Consider the following 22,853-nt stretch of genomic DNA (forward strand, 5'->3'; position numbering starts at 1 on the left):
ACCAGTGTTGAAACGAAGTAAATACAGTTCTGCTGTAAGATCAGTGTTACAGCTGCTGTGCTAATCTGTTCTGTATAAAAAAGCATCTTGGAGCTATTTACAAATTGAAACAATAGGAAAATATTTTTTGTTTCAGAAAATACATATTGATTTTTTTTTAATACAGATATTTTTTAAATGCTGTTAGGTATTTGCAGGTAGGCGAACATAAGGTTTGACAATAGGGAGAATATCACATAAGCTTACTTGACAGGAGTGTCTGTATTTGCATCGCAGCAGGCTTTGAGGCAACAGACTGCAGTATTTGAAATACAGTTTTCTGTGAAAATCATCCTCACCCAAGCGACGCATTTAGTTTCCCCTTCGGAGCATGTGTTTCTGTTCAGGGCTGCACCAACAACTTATAAAATGGGTTACTCTATCCATTTGTCTAATCGGGAAGATGAAATGATGGGCCAATTACTAGGGAAATAGTAATGGCTGTAATTTTTTTTTCTAGTTGAGGGCTGCACAAATAAAGCCCATCCATATTTTGATGAGGTATTGTAGTGTGTTGCACTTTAATTATCAAAAGGATAGCTAAGGGAGAGAAGTTAAGCACCCATTTGGTGTTTGTGGTGGGCTTGGGAATAGAAGTGTTTTCTTTTCCAAATCCTCTTGGTGTGCTTGTTTTGCCTACTAGAGCACAGAGTTATAATTACGCATGGTTCAATAGAAGAACTTTAACACAAAGCCATGTAAAGATGCCAGTTCTCACGTTAAGTACAGCTTCATAGGCCAACTGTATGCTGTTGATTTCTTCTAATGTTGCTATTGACTCATTACCAAAACTCAGGAAAAGCAAGTGAATGGAAAGCATATGAGAAGAAAGATTCTGTATCTTGAGTGAATCAGAATCGTGTTCCCTTAATCTCTTCAGGATTTTGTGCGTATTGGCCAATTGCATGCACTACTCAAAGATATTGTGGAGATTGTTCAGTTCACTTCACGTAGACTGTGACAACTTCTTCTGTTGGTTTCTTAAGGCTCATTATTAATGCTTGCATTTAAGGTATCGGAGAAATTATCTGTAGCCATTGTTCGAGAGCGTTGTAATTTGCACATTAAGGATTTTTTAATAGAAAAAAAATTAAAGATATCTAAAAAAGTGAGGTAATGTAGTGATGTGGTACACTTGTGGTGCTGCTTGTCTTTTGTGTCTTCCACAGTACTTGAGAAACGGGTGTGTATGAAGAGCTATTGAAATGCATCCAGTTCAGGTTTGAGAGACAGGTGGCTAAGTAGGCATTTGTAAAATATCAGTGAGAAGCATTTGGAGCGAATGTTGCACCTCTAGCAAAAGTTTGCTGTGACCTTAAAAGATCAGAAAAGACTGTATTAAATGACATGCGTGCAGTAAAGCTTATCTGTTGCTAAAGGACTACTTAGACTACCTGGTTATTTAATTTTTTTAGTGGCCTATACTCTTATTCCCCTCCTCCCTTTTCATGTATTTAATGGAAAAACTAGTCAAAGACAGAAGGGATACCCTAGCTTGGGTTAGTGGCTGAGCATCTACAATGTCTTTTCTTTCACTGTGACGTTTTTGGGTAACGTTACTTTCTGTAAGAAAACGTTTGGTTTGTATCAAAATCATTAGCAAAGTACGTCTGGATGCATTTTGCAAGAAGGACTGTATAGTGTTGTGGACATGCATGAAAAGTGCAGAAAAATAATTGGTGTGGGAAATCATGTAGCTGGGTGCCTGAACTGCAGAACAGTTGCTTTTATAGAATTGGGAACTGCAGACTACAATTAGCTGTCATTAATTTTGTTGAATAGAAATATGTTCCATTTATTGTACAATCAGGAGCCAGGCTTGAATGAGTTTAAATAGATGAAATCTAAATTATACTGACAGTCCATTAAACAGCAGCAAAACCCCTTAAAGAAAATGGTTTCGCTATGATACCAGTTTATAATAAAATCATTTGCCAAATAAGAACTATAGTCCGGGCATCGGGAATACTCCTGCGAGTTTCAAATGAACACAGTAAATTGGTTGAACCATTTATTGCAGAACAGGGCTCTAGCACATTGTTTTCTGACAAGGAGCCAGCAGTGTTGCTTGAAATGTGCTCAGCAGGAAGTGACACTAAAAGATCAGACTAGCAATTTGTTTGTTGTCAGCCATATGGGGGGAAGAGGCAACTGTATAGCTCCCTACCTGTCAGTAGTAATATTTTTCTGGTTAAAACCATGTGTTTGTCATTCCCAATGCATTCCTCTCTGTGTTTCTATGTTTGTTACTAAACCATCATGCCAAATGTATTGCTGTAGTTAGAGATCTGTTTCCATTATTGACCTTTGTTTTCAAGGGTTTGGTAATTTTCCTATATTTAGAATACAGGAAAATTCAGATTTTACCATTTAGAATTCATTGAATGTTGCAAATATTTTTTTTTCTGATCCTTTAGAAGGTACTGCTTCATTATTGATGATCTGTAACTGCTAATATCGTGCTCCTAATTGTATGTAACTGTTCTGGGTGGTGGTGGTGGTGGTAAAGGATTGTGGCATTTGAGTACCTGAGACACTGAAACAGAGAGCCCTGCTGTTTGGGGTTACCACTCGTTTTTGCTTGGGCAGAGGTATTTCTGGAGAACAGTTCAGAATTGCCTGATCATGCTTCTTCACTGGTTGGCAGGGGGCACTAGGACAACTAAGCCTTTTAATTTTAGACACCAGGATGGAGGAATGTAAGTATCTTTTAATTCTGGGATGTAAATAGCCTTTATTTGCCTATCCCACAACTTGTATTCAGGATATATACACACACGCACATGTGCATACATAAGAGTGTCTCCTTCCCTCTCAAGTCCTTATATATATAGCTATATATATACACCTATCTATCTATCTATATGTGTGTGGTGTTTAACCCCAGCCAGCAGCTAAGCACCCCACAGCTGCTCGCTTGCTACCCCCCAGCAGGGTAGAGGAGAGAATCAGAAAAGTGAGAAAACTCGTAGGTTGAGGTAAGGATGGTTTAATAGGTAAAGCAAAAGCCACGCAAGCAAAGCAAATCAAGGAATTAATTCCCCACTTCTCATCACAGGCAGGCGTTCAGCCATCTCCCAGAAAGCAGGGCTCCATCATGCATAACGGTCACTTGGGAACGCAAACGCCATCACTCCAAATGTCCTCCCCCTTCCTCCTTCTCCCCCCAGCTTTATAGGCTGAGCATGATGTCATATGGTATGGAATATCCCTTTGGTCATTGGGGTCAGCTGTCCCAGCCGTGTCCCCTTCCAACTCCTTGTGCACCCCCAGCCTACTCGCTGGTGGGTGGCGTGAGGAGCAGGAAAGCCCCTGAGGCTGTGTAAGCACTGCTGAGCAATAACAAAAACACCCCTGTGTTATCAGCACTGTTTTCAACACAGATCCAAATCATAGCCCTATACCAACTACTATGAAGAAAGTTAACTCTATCCCAGCCAAAACAAGCACAGTATGATTGTAAAGTCTATAAATAAAATTCTGTCTCCCAAAGAATTTGGGTCCATCTTGATAAATAGTTGGATTTCTTATTTTTATATTTTTTTTAAATCCACAGTGGTTCTGATGAAACAAACACGTTTCACAGGGCTTGCCTAGACACTGTTTCTTTTACAGTTTCTCACATTCATCATACAAATTTCTACTGTGGTGCAACTGAAACTGTGTTCTTCATGAGAGCGTTGGGATGAGTGCTGTCTATCTCCTTAGTAAGTTAGAAGTGGCGGGTGTGGACCAGGAAGGTATATGTATGCTGCAGGGGTAAGCATACCTGAAGCATGGTTTTCAGCTCACCGATCGAATGGTTGAACGTGTGTTCCTACAGATTGCGTGAGCCTGATGTTTCATCTGGTTGTTTGTGCCAATGTAAGAGTTGATGCATGAACTATTCAAACTTGTTTTCCAACGAGCTCTCCCAAGTTGTACCTAAATTGTTAGGAGTGGTTTTTTACACATCTGGCATATCGTTTCAGAACCTTGAACTCTAACAGAACATCTGAAGGAAAGCAAAATGAGAGGAAAGAATGTGTAATCCAGTAAGATACTGGGATGTCAAAACTGGGAAACGTGTCTATATTAGAACTCTGCTTACAGCTACGCTGTGAAGTCTGAGCTTGAGACTGTTCAGATAGGAAGGTGATGGGGGAAGTTTGTAGATAATTCCTTGCCAATGGCTTTCAAGGAATATCTTTCTTGTGGAAGTGTGGTACTGTGCAGAGAGCTTAAGGCTTTGTTTCTTGGATGGTGCAAGCATTGTCTCATTAGCTAAAGCGTAAAAGGATTCTAATTGTGAAGATGGTTGCTACATAAACTGCGGCATTTAAGCTGATAAAGGTTCATGTGTTCAGCAAAGTGAGGTGGTTGGATTTTTTTCCAGAAGATCTTTAAGTCCATGTATTGAAGCTCTAATTTTAAAAGCAGCTTTTAGTGTGGGAGTATTAATGTAACCCTTCAGAACTAGGGCACATCTGGTGAATATCACAAGCCCAAAGGCATAATGACTCTGTACCATGTGTCGTAGAAATACTTCATCTCCAGTGGGACGTTTTACACAAAATAGGAAAGTAAGCAAATGCACTCATGTTTGCAGACTGGCAGTGAATCCCACTAGCTGTGCAGGGAACTTTAAGATTTCTTTATTCTATTTTGCCATTGTAGTGGCAAAGTTTATGGAAAGCCCTTTTTTCTTTTTTCCTTTTTTTTTTCTGTTGGAGAGTTTGCTGATTTGTCACCGGTAGACTCTGTGGTGTAACAGATCAGATGGTTAACTTGTCTGAGGTGGCCCTTGGAAGTTGACGCATGGATGTTATCTTGCTGTGGAGAAGGCCAGGGTGTGAATTCATAGCACAGCCGCTTCCTGTGTGGTTATTTGCTTCGTGCTTGCTCTTACTTACTAATAAATGCAGGATGATGTGAGGATGACTGTCTTTCAGTAAAAGCAATTAACTTATACTTTGGTAAGTGTGTAAGGATGTTCAGAGCAACAATTTTTGCTAGTTATATTTCATCCTGTAGCTTACTTTACAGTAATTTCTTTGTTTTGCTGATTTTTTTTTTTCACTGAGTCAATGTAGATAATCAGGCATCTCCTTTCATTTTCTATTAGTGGTATGATTCTGTCTGTAAAGGGGGTCACGAGCCTTGCCTAACAAAACACGTCCTTAAGTTCAATTTTCAAGGGATCTTTGCAGACGACAGAGCAGCCAACACGGAATGTGGTTGTTGATGCAACCGTAATAAGGACTAGAAAAGAAAAAATGACTGGGAAGAGACGGAGACGTGAAGGGTTTGGAGGTGGACAGAATAGAGGCTAAGAAAAATAATTTAAGGTTATCAATACCTTGCAAGTTAAAAAAAAAAGGGGGGGGGGAACAGGGAGAAGGTAAGTGAAAGCATAATGGTGATGCAGTATGCATAGTGGGATTAATTTGTGAATGTTTAAGCCACGGCCTCTTGTGAGACTGGGTTTTAGTCAAATGGTGTTTGGAGAAAGATTGTCGTAGAAGAGTGAGGAGCAAGTGCTGGATGTGGAGCCAGTGTAGTGGTGTTTGTATTTGGCCTTCTGAATTGTTTTGTTTTGTAGGGAATTTACCTTGTCAGGGTTTCTGTGCAAACGTGTGTTGCCCTCAAGCTGCCAAATGTCGGTAGCTGCAACCAAGCCCGCTGTCTGATATAGTACTCTTAGAGAGGGCGAACTAGTGACTAACTCAGCTTGGATGAGTAGATGTCAAGTGCTGTGGCTTAATTACAATTATGGGCCACGCAGTCCGTAATTCCATGTAGTGAGATGAGTAACATTTTGAATATTGGGTAGTATTTCTTTGAAAATCAGGGGGCTGGGAATTGTGTATCACCGTAGAGCAACTTCAGTGGACATGACACTGAGCCCTTCAACTGATGACATGTTTAAATTAGGAAATTTAGTGTCAGTTCGATTTTTTTTTTTTTTTGGTTGGACTTTGAGTGGGAAGGGTTGAATGCTAAGGTTAATAGGAATGAATATTAATATTGCAGGAGCAAATAGATGTCTGAAACATACCTCTGTTGCGAGTTCCTTTCAAGAAAAATAGATGTTGAAATAACTGACCAGAATTTCTTTCAAGTGTCTGAAGGGAAAGTGCATATGGGTTCATTGTATTTTAGGCTGACAAACAGCCTCAGGCTTCAGACTTCCATGTAGTGTGAAGAGAGTACATGTCACTCAATTTATATAAACCTGCTGATCAGTAAAAGAATTGAGAAACAAGTAAACTTGTCTGTGTGAGGAGCATCTTTATTTTGTGAGTTTAAATTTTTTTACCTGTTTCCTTATGACAAATGGGTGATCTTTGGTAGTGGTCACAAAATGGCAATAGATGCTTGGGCACAAAGCAGCCTGAGCAATAGTGATGAGAATTGACTGAAGCTGGCAAAGTCTATGCAGAAGTTCTCTGCAGCCATATAGAGGTAAAAATGTTCCAAAAGTTATGCGATCAGTGGAAAAAGGGGTGCAGTCGCACATTCTGATGTGCTAAGAATAAGGAGGGGCTATTCTGTATTTTTCATAGGCATAAGTCTTATCTACGCAGGTTTGTTGCATTAGAAAAATGATACACAATTTTTTTTTGCTTGGGTCCACATCAAAGCTGTTCTTCAAAATAATAGATTTGCATTTTGGATTTCTGGTAAATGAAAGTAATTGCTCTTTATGGTGAGTTTTGAGTGGCTAATGTGAACACATCCATGAATGTTCTCCTTTTGGCATTTTTCCAGTTTCTAGCATTCATGCACCTGGATTAACTTGTTTTCTTATCCGTATGGCCTCTATTGCTTTGGAGACATCTTAACTGCATGTCATCTTTGTTTTAAATCTTGTCAGGCAGCCAGCAGTGCCTGCCTTAAATGCAGCGTAGTAGTGAGTCAACATGTTTGCTTTATCCACAGTAGATGCCAGATTCTTGCTTTTGTGTCAGCCATTTCAGAGGGATGCTTAGCTGTTTATTCTGTGTGCTGCCTGATAGCTCTCTGAAAATGAGGCTTGTGAAACTGAGATATTAAGAAAAAAATCTTGGAAATTGTGGTGTCTCCTGTATCTGAAATCGTGTAGCTTTTTATACGTATTCCCCAGTGAATCCTGAAAAACTTAATGCAAATGAGTGGTGGAACGTCATGTAAATGGACTAAATGCCTGGGATACTGCACGGTTGGTTTGAGCGAGTAGAGGGCTGTCTGAATGGAATGATTAGCCAGGGAGGTCTGGGATAACAAAACGGTGCAGGAATACTTTGATACGGTTAAATTGCTATAGCTTCTGAATAAACTGGATTAAATCATACTCTGTCAACGCAAGGAGGTGAAAAGGATGCGTTTGGTGTGAGAGAGATCAGATCCTTACCTCCTTGGCTTAATAGTTGCTGTGGGATTTTCAGGATTTTGGATGAAAAGTGCTATATAAGTGTGAATTACAAGTCAAATAGATTACTGTTCTTCTGGTGTTGATGGTTGATTATATATATACTATTTCCAGCTTTTAAAATGTACATATGCATGCTGTTGCAACAGCTGCTGCTATCCTAGCTAGGAGATACACAATTTGAAATCGGTCGTTTGGAAAAGGCAAGTCGTACTTGAAATGAATGGACATAATTCTTCTTGATTCTACAGAGATACTGGAAATTGTTATAGAAAACTGTTTGTCATTATTTTCTTACTAAAAAAGAAAAAAACCCCAAGATTTTGGTGCATTTTACATCCATGAAACTTCTGTTTCTCTTGAGACTCCAAGTGCAAGGCATTTGGTTTGTCACTTTATAGATGGTGAAAGTACATAGCAGAAAACTTCAACCTGATACTACTTAGATACCTGTGTAGCCTTGCTATTTAGCATAGTTTTCCTGTCATGCCATCATCATCATTATGACAAATCACTTTATTAAGTAAGTACTTGATTAGCACTAGCATTTTGGAAAGATTGTACTCCTGACCATGTCTCCTTCTTTGCTCTAATGCTAGAGTGGTATTAAAGAATAATAATAAATCCAGTATGTGAGTGAACTCTTTTCTCACAATTTCCTTTTACTTTGCTTTAAAATTCTTTGCTCTAAACCTTTATTTAATGCTTATAGCATAAAACACCTGCCTTTCTAGTGTTGATTGTTTCATTCCTTAGTTGATTCCATTATCCTTCTTCTCATTATTATTATCTCTCAATTTAGTTAGGGTTAAGTTTACATCAGGTGGACACCTCATAAAGAGATGCTAGCTGTATTGAAGCGGAATTCTCAATTTTGTTGACATTTTTGTGCTAAAAAGAGCTGCACAGAAGTTCTCAAAAGAAGCTAAGACTCATACGGAGCTGTAACGGACAGCAAGCATAGGGAAGGTCAGTAAGTGGTGCTTCTCATGTAAAAAAGGCTTTTGAAATTTGTGGCCTGAGAAGTAATGAATTCATTTCAGTGCTACTTCTATGGATGCTTTTGTAATGAATGATCAAAACTTATTACAGTAACAGAAATTCTCAAGGATTTCAGTTAAATTTGTGTGTTAACTTACAGTTAATAGGAAAATAAATCAGGAGAACTGTTTGGTTTCAAACTTGCTTGCGAAGTTCTGGTTCAGAACACTGGAGCTGTGAGTTACATTTGTGTGTCTTCTAGTGGGAATGTGGACACAACTCTGCTATAACCAACGTTGCTTCTGTATGCTTGGAGGGGAGCTTCACTGGTGCTAATAAAATTATGATTGCAGATTAATCCAGATTATTTTCCTGTGTCTCTGCCTCTTAGTGTAAAATAAGCAATAGATTGTCAACTTAAAGAAATCTGTTTCATCAAGCTCATTTGACTTTATGAAATGCTGTGGCAAAGTGATTAACAGTGCAGTTTGTGATGGATGGAGAAGGGGGTGGTAAAGCAGCCCGTTTTACAAATAGCGTTGCAGGTAGAAATGTGACACTTGGATTTACAGGCTTTACTTCAGATGGTTACTATAGTTATGTGATAAACCTGCAGGAAGTGACTCCTTGTGTCTTACAAGGCATAAGCATTTGAGAGGATGCAGATGCTCTCTGGTAAAGTCTACATTCCAGACCGCCCGTTGTGCGCTGTTGCTGTCACTTAGTCTGCAGTTCATACTTTCCTGCATGTGGTTGAGATGCTCCTGAGTAGGCGATGTGTTCTGTGAATTGTGCTCCATGGATTTAGTTTTTTACTTCAAGGAATTGTCTAATCTATTCACAACTAGGTAGTATTTGTGCTAAATGGATTTTGTTCCAAAGAGGAGGGTCTAAGTAACCTTTTCCTAGTTCCGTTTTAAAAAGCCCCCGATACTTGAGTTCTTGCAGCAAAGTTTTGGTGACAGTTGAAGTGATTGCTTTTAGCTGTTTGCTAGCTTTCATATTCTCTGGGGATGTAGACCACAGTGAGCTGTGCTTGTCATTTAAAGAGTTTCTTTAGAAGACTACTTCTGCAAAAGTCAAGGTGACCTGCCTGACTTTGATGCTTCATAGAATCACAGGATTGTTTGGGTTGGAAGGGACCTTAAAGCCATCTAGTCCCACCCCCCTGCCATGGGCAGGGACACCCTCCACTAGCCCAGCTTGCCCAAAGCCCCATCCAACCTGGCCTTGAACACTGCCAGGGAGCCAGGGGCAGCCACAGCTTCTCTGGGCAACCTGTGCCAGGGCCTCAGCACCCTCACAGGGAAGAAGTCCTTCCTAATATCCCATCTCCATCTCCCCTCCTTCAGCTTCAGGCCATTCCCCTTGGCCTGTCACTCCCTGCCCTTGTCACCAGCCCCTCTCCAGCTTTCCTGGAGCCCCTTCAGGGACTGGAAGAGGCTCTAAGGTCTCCCCGGAGCCTTCTCTTCTCCAGGCTGAACAAGCCCAACTCTCTCAGCCTGTCTCCATAGCAGAGGTGCTCCAGCCCTCTGATCATCTTGTGCCCTCCTCTGGACTTGCTCCGACAGGTCCATGTCCTTCTTGTGTTGGGAACCCCCGAGCTGGACGCAGTACTGCGTGTGGGGTGTCACGAGAGCAGAGTAGAGGGGGAGAATCCTCTCCCGCAATCCGCTGGTCGTGCTGCTTTTGCTGCAGCCCAGGATATGGTAATGTAGTGTTGCCGGCTATGACTGTGCCTGTAACCAAAAGCAGCAAGTCCAGACCTGCGTGATTGCAACAAGCAGTGCAGAACTTGGGGAAAGGTGCTAACTGCATTTAAAGCTCGGTTTGCCAGCAAAGTTGCTTTGATCTCGGCAAAACATGGGTTATCTGAGTGAAGATGTGTACTGTACTCCTCTGTCTCTTATTAGAACAGGATATTGTACTGCTGCCACATTGAAAATCAGATGCACGGCCGTGTAATTCTGGCATATATTGTTGAAGTGCTATAGATTTGAAATGCCTGGCCTTTTTCCAGCTTGGTTGATAGACCTACTAAGACTTTCTGCACTTTTGATAGTCATAAGGTATTCCTGCTAAATGGCTGCTAAGTTTCTTTCTTTTAATCTTTGAGTTAATTCTCAGTGGTGAGAGAATTCTTGAGTACAGGTTGGGTTTCAAATGATGAATGAAGGGGTTTTTCTTTCAGGAGGAGGATGTTTTATTGCTATAAACAATTATAATGCATCCTTAGGAATGCTCTTGGTGGAGCATAAGAACTAGGAAATGTTCGTCTTGAGCAACTTTTAGATTTTACGAGATGTGAAGCAGGGTATTAGTTGTGTTTTGAAATGTATCTTATAAAACTCTAAGACTTTGGAATTTTTCTCTAGAAATATAAATAGGTCTGTGGAGAATCATTCATAGAATAGCTTGTGTTCTTTGTGTCTTCTGTCTTTTGAATAGCAGTTACCTATCTGAATATAAAAGGAGGACACAATGACAGTCCTTTAAATATTTGGCTTTGAGAGTAGCATCTTTGCTTTCTAGCAAGCTGTGTGTGAATTTTCTGATTTCTAAGGTCATTATCATTAATCAGGCACTACTTTCCCATCCTTGCTGTAACTTTATTCTGAGGCACTGCTTTTGTTGTGGGTATTGCCAAGTCTGTTTAATACAGCAGACTTTATTTTACAGCAACCTTGTAGAGTCCAGTTGTCAAAAGCAAACAAAAATAATTACTCACTTTCTGTCATGTCAAATGTAATTTAAGAAAGCCCAGTCCTTCCCTGAGGTAAATTAATTTGCTTTTCATCTATGATTGGTTGCCTTGGTTTTCTTCACAATTAGAAGAGAGAAAATATATTAGTGCTAGGTTCTTAATAGCAAGCTACCCACAAAAGATCTGATTAATTTCCTGTCTTATTTTGATCTGGTTCGTAGGTTGTGACCTGGTCATTTTTATTAGCTAAATTCTGAATGGTCTTATATGGCTTCCTTTTGTTGTTTTAGCAAAATGTCTATTCAAATCAAAGTTAATTTTTATGCAGTTAATTCCCTTATCGTAAAGCATCTAGTTTCTATTTTTAGATCACACTCAAAATAAATTACATGTTATGCAAATGAAATGGTGGCTCTTTGTAAGCTTAAGCTGTTTTTTAATTTACCCTGTTTTTATGTTCTTGGAGGTACAGAAGTTAATTTCCATTATTTTAAAATCTTGTTTTTTTTAAAGATTGCGTATATATTGAAAGTCGCCGGCCGAACACTCCGTATTTCATCTGCAGCATTCAAGACTTCAAACTGGTAAGGAAAATTTTCTCATCTCCTCCTCCTTTTCCCTGCCCCATTCTCCAGTGAGATGGCAATATTTCTTAGTCTGTATCTCTTCCTGTCGCTCCTTGCTCCTTCTGAGTAAATCTTTAGCTTCTGAAATAGTAGCTGTTTTGTTATTAAGACAGCGATCAGTCTTTGGTATAGACTTAGTTAACTGGGCTGTAGAGTTCCAGTTGTGGTCTACATCATTATATGGTTTTGTAATCCACAGAAATATTAACTTTGAGTTCAGTGTTTTTGGGACATTGTGGCTCAGTAAAGTTAAGTTTTTCCTGGGAAGTTAAATTCGGCTGTGCCTCTACCTCTAGCTTTATATAGCACAGCGGTGTAAATGGAAGCATGTGGGCTGGCTGGTGGTAGCCTGTGTATTTCAGCTGGTCGGTGGACTGACAGCTGATGCAAAGAGAGACTAGACTAATATGACAAGTCTATATCTATTTGTCAAAATGTAAAATAACATTTAAGAATGCTTTAGCACTTTATTTAAAAATGAGATGTCAGGGACTTGTGCAGGAACAAATTAGTTGGAGTTGTGGTTTGCCCCTTTTTATCTGAGTTTGAACACTTAAAAGGTTAAACGTGTTCCTTCCCGGTGTGCTGTAGCTGCACAGAAACCCACTTGCCGCTTACGCGGTGCAGAGCAGGAAGCTGTTGCCTGTTTGACATAAGGGCCACCTATGCTTGTTCTGGACTTTGCAGCGCTTTGGGTAGTGTAAGCAGGATATTTGGAAAGGGTCTTGTTACTGCTGATCATCTTGCTTTTGTTGGTTTATGGAAGTTCTGAATGTGTAATGAACTGTCCTTATCAATGTATAGTCTAGAGGCATAGATCACCTATTGTCTTCTGCTGTCAGAATATATCTTCTTTTTCCAAGCTTTCTTACTCAAATCTTCCATTTTACTCCTTACAAGTTTATTTTGTGAGACCACAGTGAAGGAAAACGTGTAGACTTTCATCAGTATTGATGGCCATGGTAGTGCTTGGCACTTGTGAGTGTGCGCGCTCTCTCCCCTGACCTTTTTTCTTTTTCTTTCTTTTTTTATTTTTTAAAGGAATTACTGGATATGTAGTTAACAGGTTCTAGCAGCAGGTTAAGCCACAGTTGTACTACTCTTGCACATTGGTAGGTGCTTTTGTGTCTGACTGGAATTACAATGGGATAGTTGCCATTCTGGGCAATAAGTTCCTGCTGAGTTGCATTAATTGCTCAGGACATTAATGACAAAAGCTGAAGCTTCTGTTGTCAGCGTTGGTCTTGTACAACACATTAAAGCTATTTGCGAAACTATGTGGGAAGTATATTGCAGTATGTTTTAGTACCTTTAAAATTGTGCAAAAGGATAGACAACGTGCAAAGGCTATGATGTCAGGGTTGCTGGCAATTTTGCCTATTTTTTTCACATGGAAATAGTATAATTGGTTTATGTTTAATTTTGCCTGCTTTGAGTTTTTTCATTTCTGTTAGATTTTTTTTCCCCTTACTGACATTGTACATAAAAGGAACTTGTAAAAATGACAAAACCAAAAAAATCCTCGATGCAGTTTATGCTAGCAAAAATGAATCTTCAGTGTGTTTGTCACTGATTTTTACTGTTGGAGGAAAGGAAATATGTACAGTGGAAAGGACATTCGATTTCTTTTCTAGTGCAAGATACCAACAGGAAAACAGTCTTGTTTTGCCTTCAGCTAAATATTTCAAGCGAAGCAGGGAAGTTAAAGTCAACAGCTTTGAAATGTCGCCTACTAAATTAATTACATTATCATGTTGGTTGTCATAAACTAAAAGTTTTTTGGCTGAGTGTATGAGTCTTACTCTATATTTCATGTTGTTCCAGGTGCAGTTCAGGCATAGGAGTTGATGGCGATGGGGTGGTTTTACTGATAAAAACAAGGAATGTAAGCCTGCATTTAAAAAAAATAAAAAGAGTTAAAAATGACAAAGCAAATGCTGTCTGATATACATGTGTGCTGTCTTGCAGGGTAAAAGGTACTGAGGGTCATTGTGGGGATCAGGCTAGCGTACCGTTCAGGTTCATTCTTGAAGTAAACTGAAGTTTAACTTGCTTTTTCCAGTAAGATCTTGTATCATAATTACATAGAAAACTATGTTTATTGTGGAACTAGAAACTGGTTCTACGAAGTCTGGCAGTTTCTTCTAGTTTAGTGTTCAAGCTTCTTTCATTTGACAGGCAGAGAGCAGGAGGCAAAGAAGGTAGAAGCAAATACTGACGTGTAGAGTGGTGTATTCCCTATAAATGGGCTTTACTCCCTTTCCTGTTTCTCAAGCTTATTAGAAACAGCATCTTTGTGGTTAGAAATGTTTTGCCTGCTTCACTTTCACAAATACCAGTGTGGAAAATGGGGTGAGATTACTTATAACTTGATGAAGTCGTAGTACTCCAGCAGCAGATGTGACAAATAACTTCAGAGCAGCTTTGTATTCTAGTGTCTAGAACTTTTGGCTTGGAGAAACCAGTAATTGTTTTCCTATACACGCTCTTTGCAGTTCCAGCAATTACGGCAGGTAAAATGGTATATACTTTGTTGCATTAGCTTATACTTCCATCACAAGTTTCTCTTGACATTAAGATCAATTAGATCTTCTAGAGGAACAGCTCTCTTACTTTTCCTGATGAGCAATTGCACTTGACCAATGGCCGTAAAATCTTCATGATGAAGCTTTACTTACTGCTAATTTCTTTGTAATCTGTCTCGGTTGCCATCCAGTGTTTTGTTGCTGTGTTGCTTCACGTGAAGCAGAGCTGTGATGCTGCGGGGATTGGTCATTCCCTTTGTGAGTTGTGTTAGTTCTTGTATTAGGACAAGCCGAAGTTGGGAGGAAGGGTGGCAGATTTGGTTCCCAAGCATGGGGGTGACTGGAGGAGCATAGCTAGCTTTCTAGGTGTCCCTCCTGAGTCAAAAAATCAAATAGTGCATTAAGGCTGGCCACGTGGGAAGAAGTTAAGTGATTTATTCAATCCAGCTTAACTATGTTAGAAACTGTCATGGGTAACACTTATCCTCTTTGGCTTTACTATTTCTGTGGTACTGGATTCCTTCAAGCTTTCTGGGATTCATGTAAATAACTTTGGAATTGAGAAGTAAAATATGATTCACTGTGGTGTGTTGTGTCTGAGGGAAACTGTCAACAGTAGTAATAGCGCTTTAAGTAATTGTCATGTCCTTTCTGGTCTGCCATTGCTTCAGTACCTCCACAACACAGGTTTCACTGTAAGTTTAATAACATCTTTCAAAATCACTTCCAGTAACGTGTCGATAGTCTCATATGGTCTTGGGGAGAGAGCTAAGTAAGACCAGCATCAGAGGTACCATAGGAGTAGTGCTCTGCTGTGCCAACTTCTTGGCATGCTTTTAATAAACACACTGACTATTCCTGAGAAACTGCTTTGGAAAAGCATTGGTTTGAGACCTGTGGGAGCCTCCTGGAACACTGCTAGGGAATAAAGATGATGACAGAAGGGACTTCACCTGTTCCTTTATTGCTTGTCCTTTTCTGCTCTGTAGTGTGCTAGTCAGGAGTCTGGAAAACCATCTCTAGTTCAAACTCGCTATTTAGCATCTGCTTGGTGTAATGTGCTTCAGACTTTGAGAAGGAAAATGCCTCCTCAATTCCTGGTTGAACCTCATAGTTTCTGTTATGCTTAATTCTCTATGATACTTAGGGGGAACTGTGTTAATCTAACGATTCCTGCCTGGCCTCTATCTCTGATGTATGTGGTTCTGGTAGGGTTTTGTTTGGTGGGGGGGTTTTTTGTTTGGTTTTGGTGGGTTTTTCCTTTAAGTTTTGGTACACAAAGGTGTACAGTAAAGTTTGGAGATGATGAAACAAACTTATCAGTCTTAAATATGAATGCTTATCAACTTTCCTTTCTGCCATAACTGTGATTACAAGTGGTAACTTCCATTTGTTGGGGAGCTATAACAAGTTTCACTTTTCTCACTAATGATACATGTGCAGAATATTCTTAGTGAGAAAGCAGCCAGGCATATTCTTTCCTTTGTTTAAAAGCTATTTATGGCTTAAAAGCACAAAGATTGCAGTGGAGTCCCTTGCAGATTGTGAGCGTGTGAACTCCTAATGTAGGAAGGGCTTTTAAAAGGGTCTGCTGCCTTGTCGTTTTGTGTTCAGCTAAACTCGTGGTGTTAGAGCTTTGGTCCTAACGCTTTGCTGCTCACTTCTGCTTTGAGTTCAGATTTGTCTTGTGCTTTTGGAGGCTTAGACCAGGTTTGGGAAATCTTTTGGCTTACTGTGAATGGTCATGTTGAGTAATTTCAGCAGGATTGCTTGCAGACCTACGGAGCATTCACATCTTCCACTGAAATCGGTTGATGAGTACTCAACAGCCAGAGGAACAAAACCAGGAGTTTCCAAGTGTATTGCCTGCTCTGATAACCTTGTGCCTAGGTTGCTTGTCTTTTAAACTTGAGTTTGTACAGATAGGAGGAGGGGATTTTTTTATTGGTGGGGGTATGGTACATGTGAATGGAAGATACTTCTGTAGCTTGTGGCAGCTTAAGTTCCCTGATGTTTTGCTACAACATAGTGTTCTGGTTTTAGAATTACTGCGTAGCTGCAACTCATTCTAATGGTGAATTTTTAAGAAACGAGTCAAATTCACTTTTTTGTTCAGGATGTATGACATGAAAGGTACAGCAGGGAAAACCTATTGTATGTCTTCCAGGAAATTTTTGTGTCTCTTTTTTTCAGTGGAAGATGCCACAGCAAGTGCAGCTGCATTTGCTATTACTTTTCCTTGCCACAAAATAACAATTTATGTGAAAAACAACTTCTGCCTGAATTTTGCTTAAAAAAGCAGAGGGATGGTATGCAGAAGCTGGGAGTGAATGAAAACTCACTCACAGATTTCAGCTGCTGGCTGCATGCGGGTTCAAAAACCAGCTGCCTGGTGTAGGAGCCTTTTAGGTTCAAAAATTGGTAAGATTTCAGGATGGATGAGGGAAAGGATAGCAGGGAGAACATGCAGATATTTTTTTTCTCTCTCTTTCAACATATTAGAAGTGCAGTGTTGGTCCAATTTCTATTGAATCAGATGCTTCCTTATATCATTAGAAATGTTCTGTTTTTTAACAGATCGTATTTTTCAGCTTTTGCCTTCTAATCTATTTTGCCCTCGCATAATGAAGAGTTTTGCTGCAGTTTCTCCAGTGGCCACTAACTGGGGTTTGCTAAATTAACAGTAAATTTTAGTTACGGCACTAATTTTGTCAGGCTCTCTCTCTGCGTTCCTTCTGTTTGCTTAACTCTGTAGAATTGATTACCAGTATCTATCTTTGATAGAGAGGCACAGTGATCTTTCTACTGGCACTTGGTAGTCCTTTGACAACCCGTATCGACTGTGTTTGTGAGGTATTTGGTAGGAATACCATCAATCTTCAGGCATTCAGCAGAATTTAGCATAAAGGTAATGTTGCTGACTGTTCTTTAAAGGCAAAAAAAAAAAAAAAAAAATGCTGCCAAACCCACTGTAGCCTGATCTGAACCAGATCTAGTTGGCAAAGCTTCCTCTGTGCAGAGATCTATTAAATTCCAGAGATGCACAGATCTAATACAGAGCAATAATAGAGCTGCTGGATTAAAAAAAATTACAGGTTTAGGTTTCCAAATAGTATTTGTATGCTAACTTTTTTATTAATGAAGACATCTGGTATAGTAGACTTCTTAATTTTTAATTTAGCTTTTATTAAGATAACAGTGATTGCAATGTAATTTAAGTTTCTCCCTGGAAATACTCAGGTATATATTTAGTTACGGGTGTTGTCCACTGATGACAACAGAACTCTCAGGTGCTAAGAATGTGTGCATTTTCATTTGTAAACCTGAGCTTAACATTATATTTTTTTTACTAGAAAGCTTGATTTCTGCAACAGTAGATAGTAACCTGGTTAGGTAACTCATTTTTGTTGAAGGGAAACAGCAGGAATTGGTGGAAAAGAACTGAAAGATAGGAACGGAAAATGCTTCCCGTGAACCTTGTCTGGCTTAGAAATGGATATTTTTTTTTCCCCGGATGCCTACAGAGCCAAGTTGTTTAAATAAAAATTACATGGCACAAGAGCAGACATGTTCTCCAAAGCAAAAAAGATGCATGGTGCTTAAAGTGAGCCATAGTTTTCTTTGTAACGGAGCAGTGTGTTTTTGTTGCACCTGCGTTTCTCCCCACTAGAAAAACAAGATGCCCTCTTGTCCGAGCGGGATCCCTAAGGGTACCCGTTCTTATCCAGCGCTTCTGGTGTTCTCTCAAGGCAGCAATTCTGTTCTGCAGTGATGTATTGAAGATATAAAAATACAGAGTAATGTTTCAGTAGCTCTCATGCTATTTTGTTAGTTACTTATGATGGCTCGGTTTTTGTTGGGAATTTTGCAGAACATTGAGGAGCAAGTTCTTTGGAAGTCTGTTTTGGTTTTACCCTCAAATACGGAAACATTTGCTGTACTTGCAAACATTGACTGTTACAAGTACAGCTTCTTTTTCATCCCCTTAAAGGAAACGATGGGGTGGTGGGTAATGCAAGAGGGTGTAGTGTGCCAGAAATGCTTTCCTTGTTCGCTTCGCTCCACCAGTTTTGAATTATTGAACTTAATACATTTTAAAACCGAAATTGCCTTGGCCTATCAGAAGAGTATGAGATAGTTGTCTGTACTTTCAAAAACGAACAAAAAACCGCAACAAAAACAATTTACTAGGGTTTGGGGGTTTTTTCCTCCTGATTGGGTTATTTTATGCTGTTTGTGACCTGGAACATTTTTTTTAACCTCTTTTTAGTGCTAATTCATTTTGCTCTGGATTAATGCTATCCTCTTTCAGGATTCGAGACCAGATTATCCTTAAGGACTTTGATTAGGAACAAACTGTGGTGAAGCAATGCTTAAATCTGGTTTTGGTTTATTGCCTTACATGGTTTTTATTGGTTATCAGCTCCTGTTTTCATTGGTGGTACTAAATATTAGCTCTCCCTTACTTTGTAGGATATGCTCTCCCTCCTTCCAAGCAGGAGCACATCAGGGCAGCTGACCAGGCGGTTGGGTTTAAGTGGTCTTCTGTAAATCTGCATTATGCAAAGTTATGATTAGCTTTAGAACAACTTTTCTAACTGTGTTTTGGTCCCTGGTAAACGCTTTCACCCATCTATTTCAAGCCTGTGTTATCCATCTTACAATGTCAGTTACGTTAAAAATATTTTTTTTTTTTAAATAAAACCCAGCAAAATATAATTGGGAAGCTGGAATATGTGGCTAAAGCCTGTAAAAGGGCATAATAATGTGGCTTAATACTGCATGGACATAACTTCACTGTTGAACAGCTATGAGGAGGAAATAGAGTAGTAAAACTGGGAGCCATTATCATTTAATGCAGGGTTCGTTTACTGTTGATTTTTTTGGTTTAGGACAGTCTCACAGCTTGGGGTTTAAATTACATGGACAAGTCAATAAAATGGAAGCAGTTAATGCTTAGGTGTGTGTTTTTTATCTTTCCCACATAGGTTTTTCTGATTAGTTTTTCTTTCCGTGAGAAACTGTTAGGGTTGTTTACATCAAGAGGTGTCTCCTGTACATCAGTTTGCTGCTTTTTAACTTAATTCTGCAATAGTACCACTGCGTTTCTAACAACGCAGCTGTTTCAACAGCAGCATACTGCTGTCATAAATTCAAATTTTCTAGTCATCACAAAGTTACGGAAGCATACTTTTTGTTCGCTTTAATTTAGGATGAGTCAATCTTCAAAATCTACAGACTTCACAAAGTATTTCTTAAATATTCTGTGGTGCTGCAAATACAGTGATCAAAGCGTGCACAGCACAATAATCATGACTGAGTCCTATTTTAATTGGCGGTGAGGAGTGAATTGTCTCCAGACCTAAAGTTTTGAACTTTAATAGTTCTGAAATAAGTAGCTGGGATTCAAATGTTGCTTCATCCCCCCCAAATGCTAATTATCTAGAATTGATACTATCTTCACTCATTTCATGTAGTCCTTCAGAAATAAGCCTGACTTCAGTTACTTATCCTGTTATTGCGGTCTCTGAAGTCTAAGCTCTTCTAAGAATAAATTAAACCTGGCCAAAATCACTTTGATCTCCTTGTTCTGAGTTTCTGGCAGAAGAGTAGGATCTGGACTTCCTTGAGGAAATAGCTCTAAGGATCTGCTCAGCCAATCCTGTTTCTTTCATGCACCTTTACTTTTTGCTGCTTCATTCCATCGAGGCCTCTATTTCTGCCTCCCCACCTCCCTGTTTTTTCTTTTTTTTTTTTTTTTTTTTTTTAAATTGAAGGCTATGTTTTGAAAAAGGAAATTCTCCCTGAATTTCTTTTTGGATCAGACCATTTGAAGAAACAGATTTGGATTCTCATCAGACTGCGGATAGCTATACAGCTATAGGTTTTTACTAAGTAATGGTACCTCATGTTTTTCTATTGTAGTTTAAACCTTGACAGATTCTTTGTTACAATCAGTGTATTATAAACAGCGAAGTTTCTCTTTATCTCTTTGTTAATGGTTAACAAGTCCTAAAATTCAGTCCATTCTCTTTATCTTAATTAAAATGTTGATTTTGATTACTTCCAGATGATGAAAATACATGATTAAAACTTAGATGACTGACTTGTACGAGACAATCCAATTAATATACAGAAATTTGGTTAATACGCATGCAGAGTGGTCATTGAGATAGCTTTTGATGCTCTTCTGCGTAGGACCCCAGTGAACTGGACGAAAGCTTCTTTCAGTCCTGCAGGCTGGAAAGGAGGGAGGCAGAATATAATGCTAGCTAATAGCTTATGACTAGCGTGGAATACCTAGGCAGAGTGCGGAACTGATACGTGGGGATATGTACGTAAGACTGCCTACCTTGAATAATTTGCCATTTGTGTTCGGGGGGCCTACCAGAGGGACATGACGGGGCGTTCTAGAAATTCTCAAGGACATAATTTATTTGGTATGGAAACCGATGCTGTTAGAAAGCGGAGAATCACCCTGCTGCCTGTTTTTCCTAAGTGCCTTTCTGCTGAACACCTAGCGTTGTGGCCAGGCGCCATCTGTTACTGGCCAAGCACCGTCCTTTGTGAAGATCATTAATGATAATGTGAACTTACCCATGACACCGGGTTAGGTAACCATTTTATAACAGATACACGCGCACACACCCCCAATTACATAAATTAAACCAGCTTTAGGGAGAGCTCTGTGACATGATGAGAGTGAGAAATCAAACAGAAATATTCTTTTAAGTTCAGTAGAATTTAAGCAAACGTTTCCACCTCTGTGCAGGGGAGCATAGACGTGGATGCTTTGTACCAAGCTCTGGATTTTTATAGTGGTGCGAACTGTTCCTCAGGAGAAGTAGCAGCTGCTTTAGTGGGTTGTGAGCAAAAAAAAAAAAAAGCCTGCAGTGTTGGTTACAAGGTTGTTTTATCCCAATAAAGCTTTTCTCCTCACATTAAATAATCAGCTGTTGGCTTAAATATATGATGCAACAGTAGTAATTGCATTCCAAATATGAATGTTAATTATGTAACGCATCTAAAACCATGCGTATCCAGCTTTGATTACTGGTCTCAATTTAAATATCAGAAGTAGTAAAGAGCTGTGGATATTGGAAATACGTTTATCTGTATGCAGAAATCAGTAGTAAAGATACCTGAATATTAGTGTTTTGGGAGAAAAAACTTGTGCTTTGTTTCTAACTAAAACAAGCCTAAGTTTTAACTTCCATCCCAAGGAAGAACATACTGATCTGAAATTGTAGCTAGTTGTAGAACATTACGCTTATGAGTATATTGAATATAAAGTTCCGATTAACTTACAGAAACCACGGCAATTCCAACTTAACTTCTAAGTTGCCAGGGAAAAAAAGACACATCAAAAAGGAGAAAGAAAGTGGAACTATTGTCTGAGAAGTTTATATGCTTTTCCTCTGAAATAACAAGTAGAGGTGAAGTGAGAAGTAAAGTGAACAAGATCAACAACAACAAAACCGAAGGGCGATAGCTGACAGCCAAAAGAAACACGTAGCTGCTGGTAATAACAGGACATCTCTGACCATGATACAAGCTAATTTATACCAACATAATACATCTTGCAAATCTGCCCTCTAATCTTGTCGTTAAACCCTTCTCGGTATGAATTTCCGGTGTTTGATAAGTAAGTCCAAATTTCCTTTTTAAGGTTTTTCTTTTTTCCAGAGAAAGACAGAACCCAACCAGCAAATGGATTTCAGCAGCATGGTTCTGATTTATGATATTTTGACTTAATTTGATGTCACATTTAAAAAGCTAATGGGCTACACTTTGAATCTGAGCATCAGAGAAACTTAAAAAGAGAAAAATGGTGAATTTGCCATCCAAAAGAAAACATTATTAATTGCGATGCAGTTGCCCTTTGTGCCTGTATGTTTACTTGATTGAAGCATCTTGACTGTGGTGCTTTCTCCTTGAAGCCTGATTTGAATGGAGTATACAGCTGGATTGCCCCAGGGCCTTGTAACAATTTATAGTCTGGATGGAAAGGCAGAAGTGCATAAAAAGACAGTTGTGAAATGCCGCTAGTGCCCTGTAATAGAAAATCTGTGTATGATGACCTTGTCTGTGTGGGCCTGTGGGATCACTTTACTGTGATCCAAAGGATTATAAAATGGAAAGTATTGCATCTCACCTGGAATAAAGAGGAAAAATTAAAAGAAATATGTTTTTCTAAATTATGCAGTATATGCTTCCTCTCCTTCGCGTTCTTCCTGCATATGGCCTTGCATTTTTAGCAAACATGTTAAAGTTACATCTGTTATTCTCTGCACTTTTACAGGAGCTAGGGTTTTTGAATGCAAATGTCTGGGTGAGGTTTCTGTAGCCACAAGCATTTATGTATTTAAAAGCCTCGTTCTGTTTGTAGGTGAATTGATGTTCTGTTCCTGAACTGCAGCTGAATTAATTTGTGGCTAATTTTTCCTGGCCAGTTATGAGGCAGTGTGACCTTTCCTTTCTGGTGTGGAAAAAATGCTGATTAATATAGATTCTTCCTTCTCCAGATTCATCTCTCCTCCTACAGCCAAGAAAAGGCTGAAAGATTTTCTTTCTACTCGAAACCTGTG

General features: G+C 39.3%; 1 protein-coding gene across 5 annotated transcripts in view; it reads left to right on the plus strand.

Moving 5' to 3' along the window:
• Nucleotides 1–22,853, plus strand: part of RERE (arginine-glutamic acid dipeptide repeats) — a 251,426-nt gene that overhangs the window by 85,921 nt on the left and 142,652 nt on the right. For all 5 annotated transcript variants that reach the window (XM_054849562.1, XM_054849563.1, XM_054849565.1 and 2 more), the window contains exon 3: nucleotides 11,628–11,698. In XM_054849562.1, coding sequence (XP_054705537.1) covers nucleotides 11,628–11,698 — 71 coding nt within the window. The remainder of the gene's footprint in view (nucleotides 1–11,627; nucleotides 11,699–22,853) is intronic.

This window comes from Grus americana, chromosome 21, assembly GCF_028858705.1.
Source record: "Grus americana isolate bGruAme1 chromosome 21, bGruAme1.mat, whole genome shotgun sequence".
NCBI classification, from domain to species: domain Eukaryota; kingdom Metazoa; phylum Chordata; class Aves; order Gruiformes; family Gruidae; genus Grus; species Grus americana.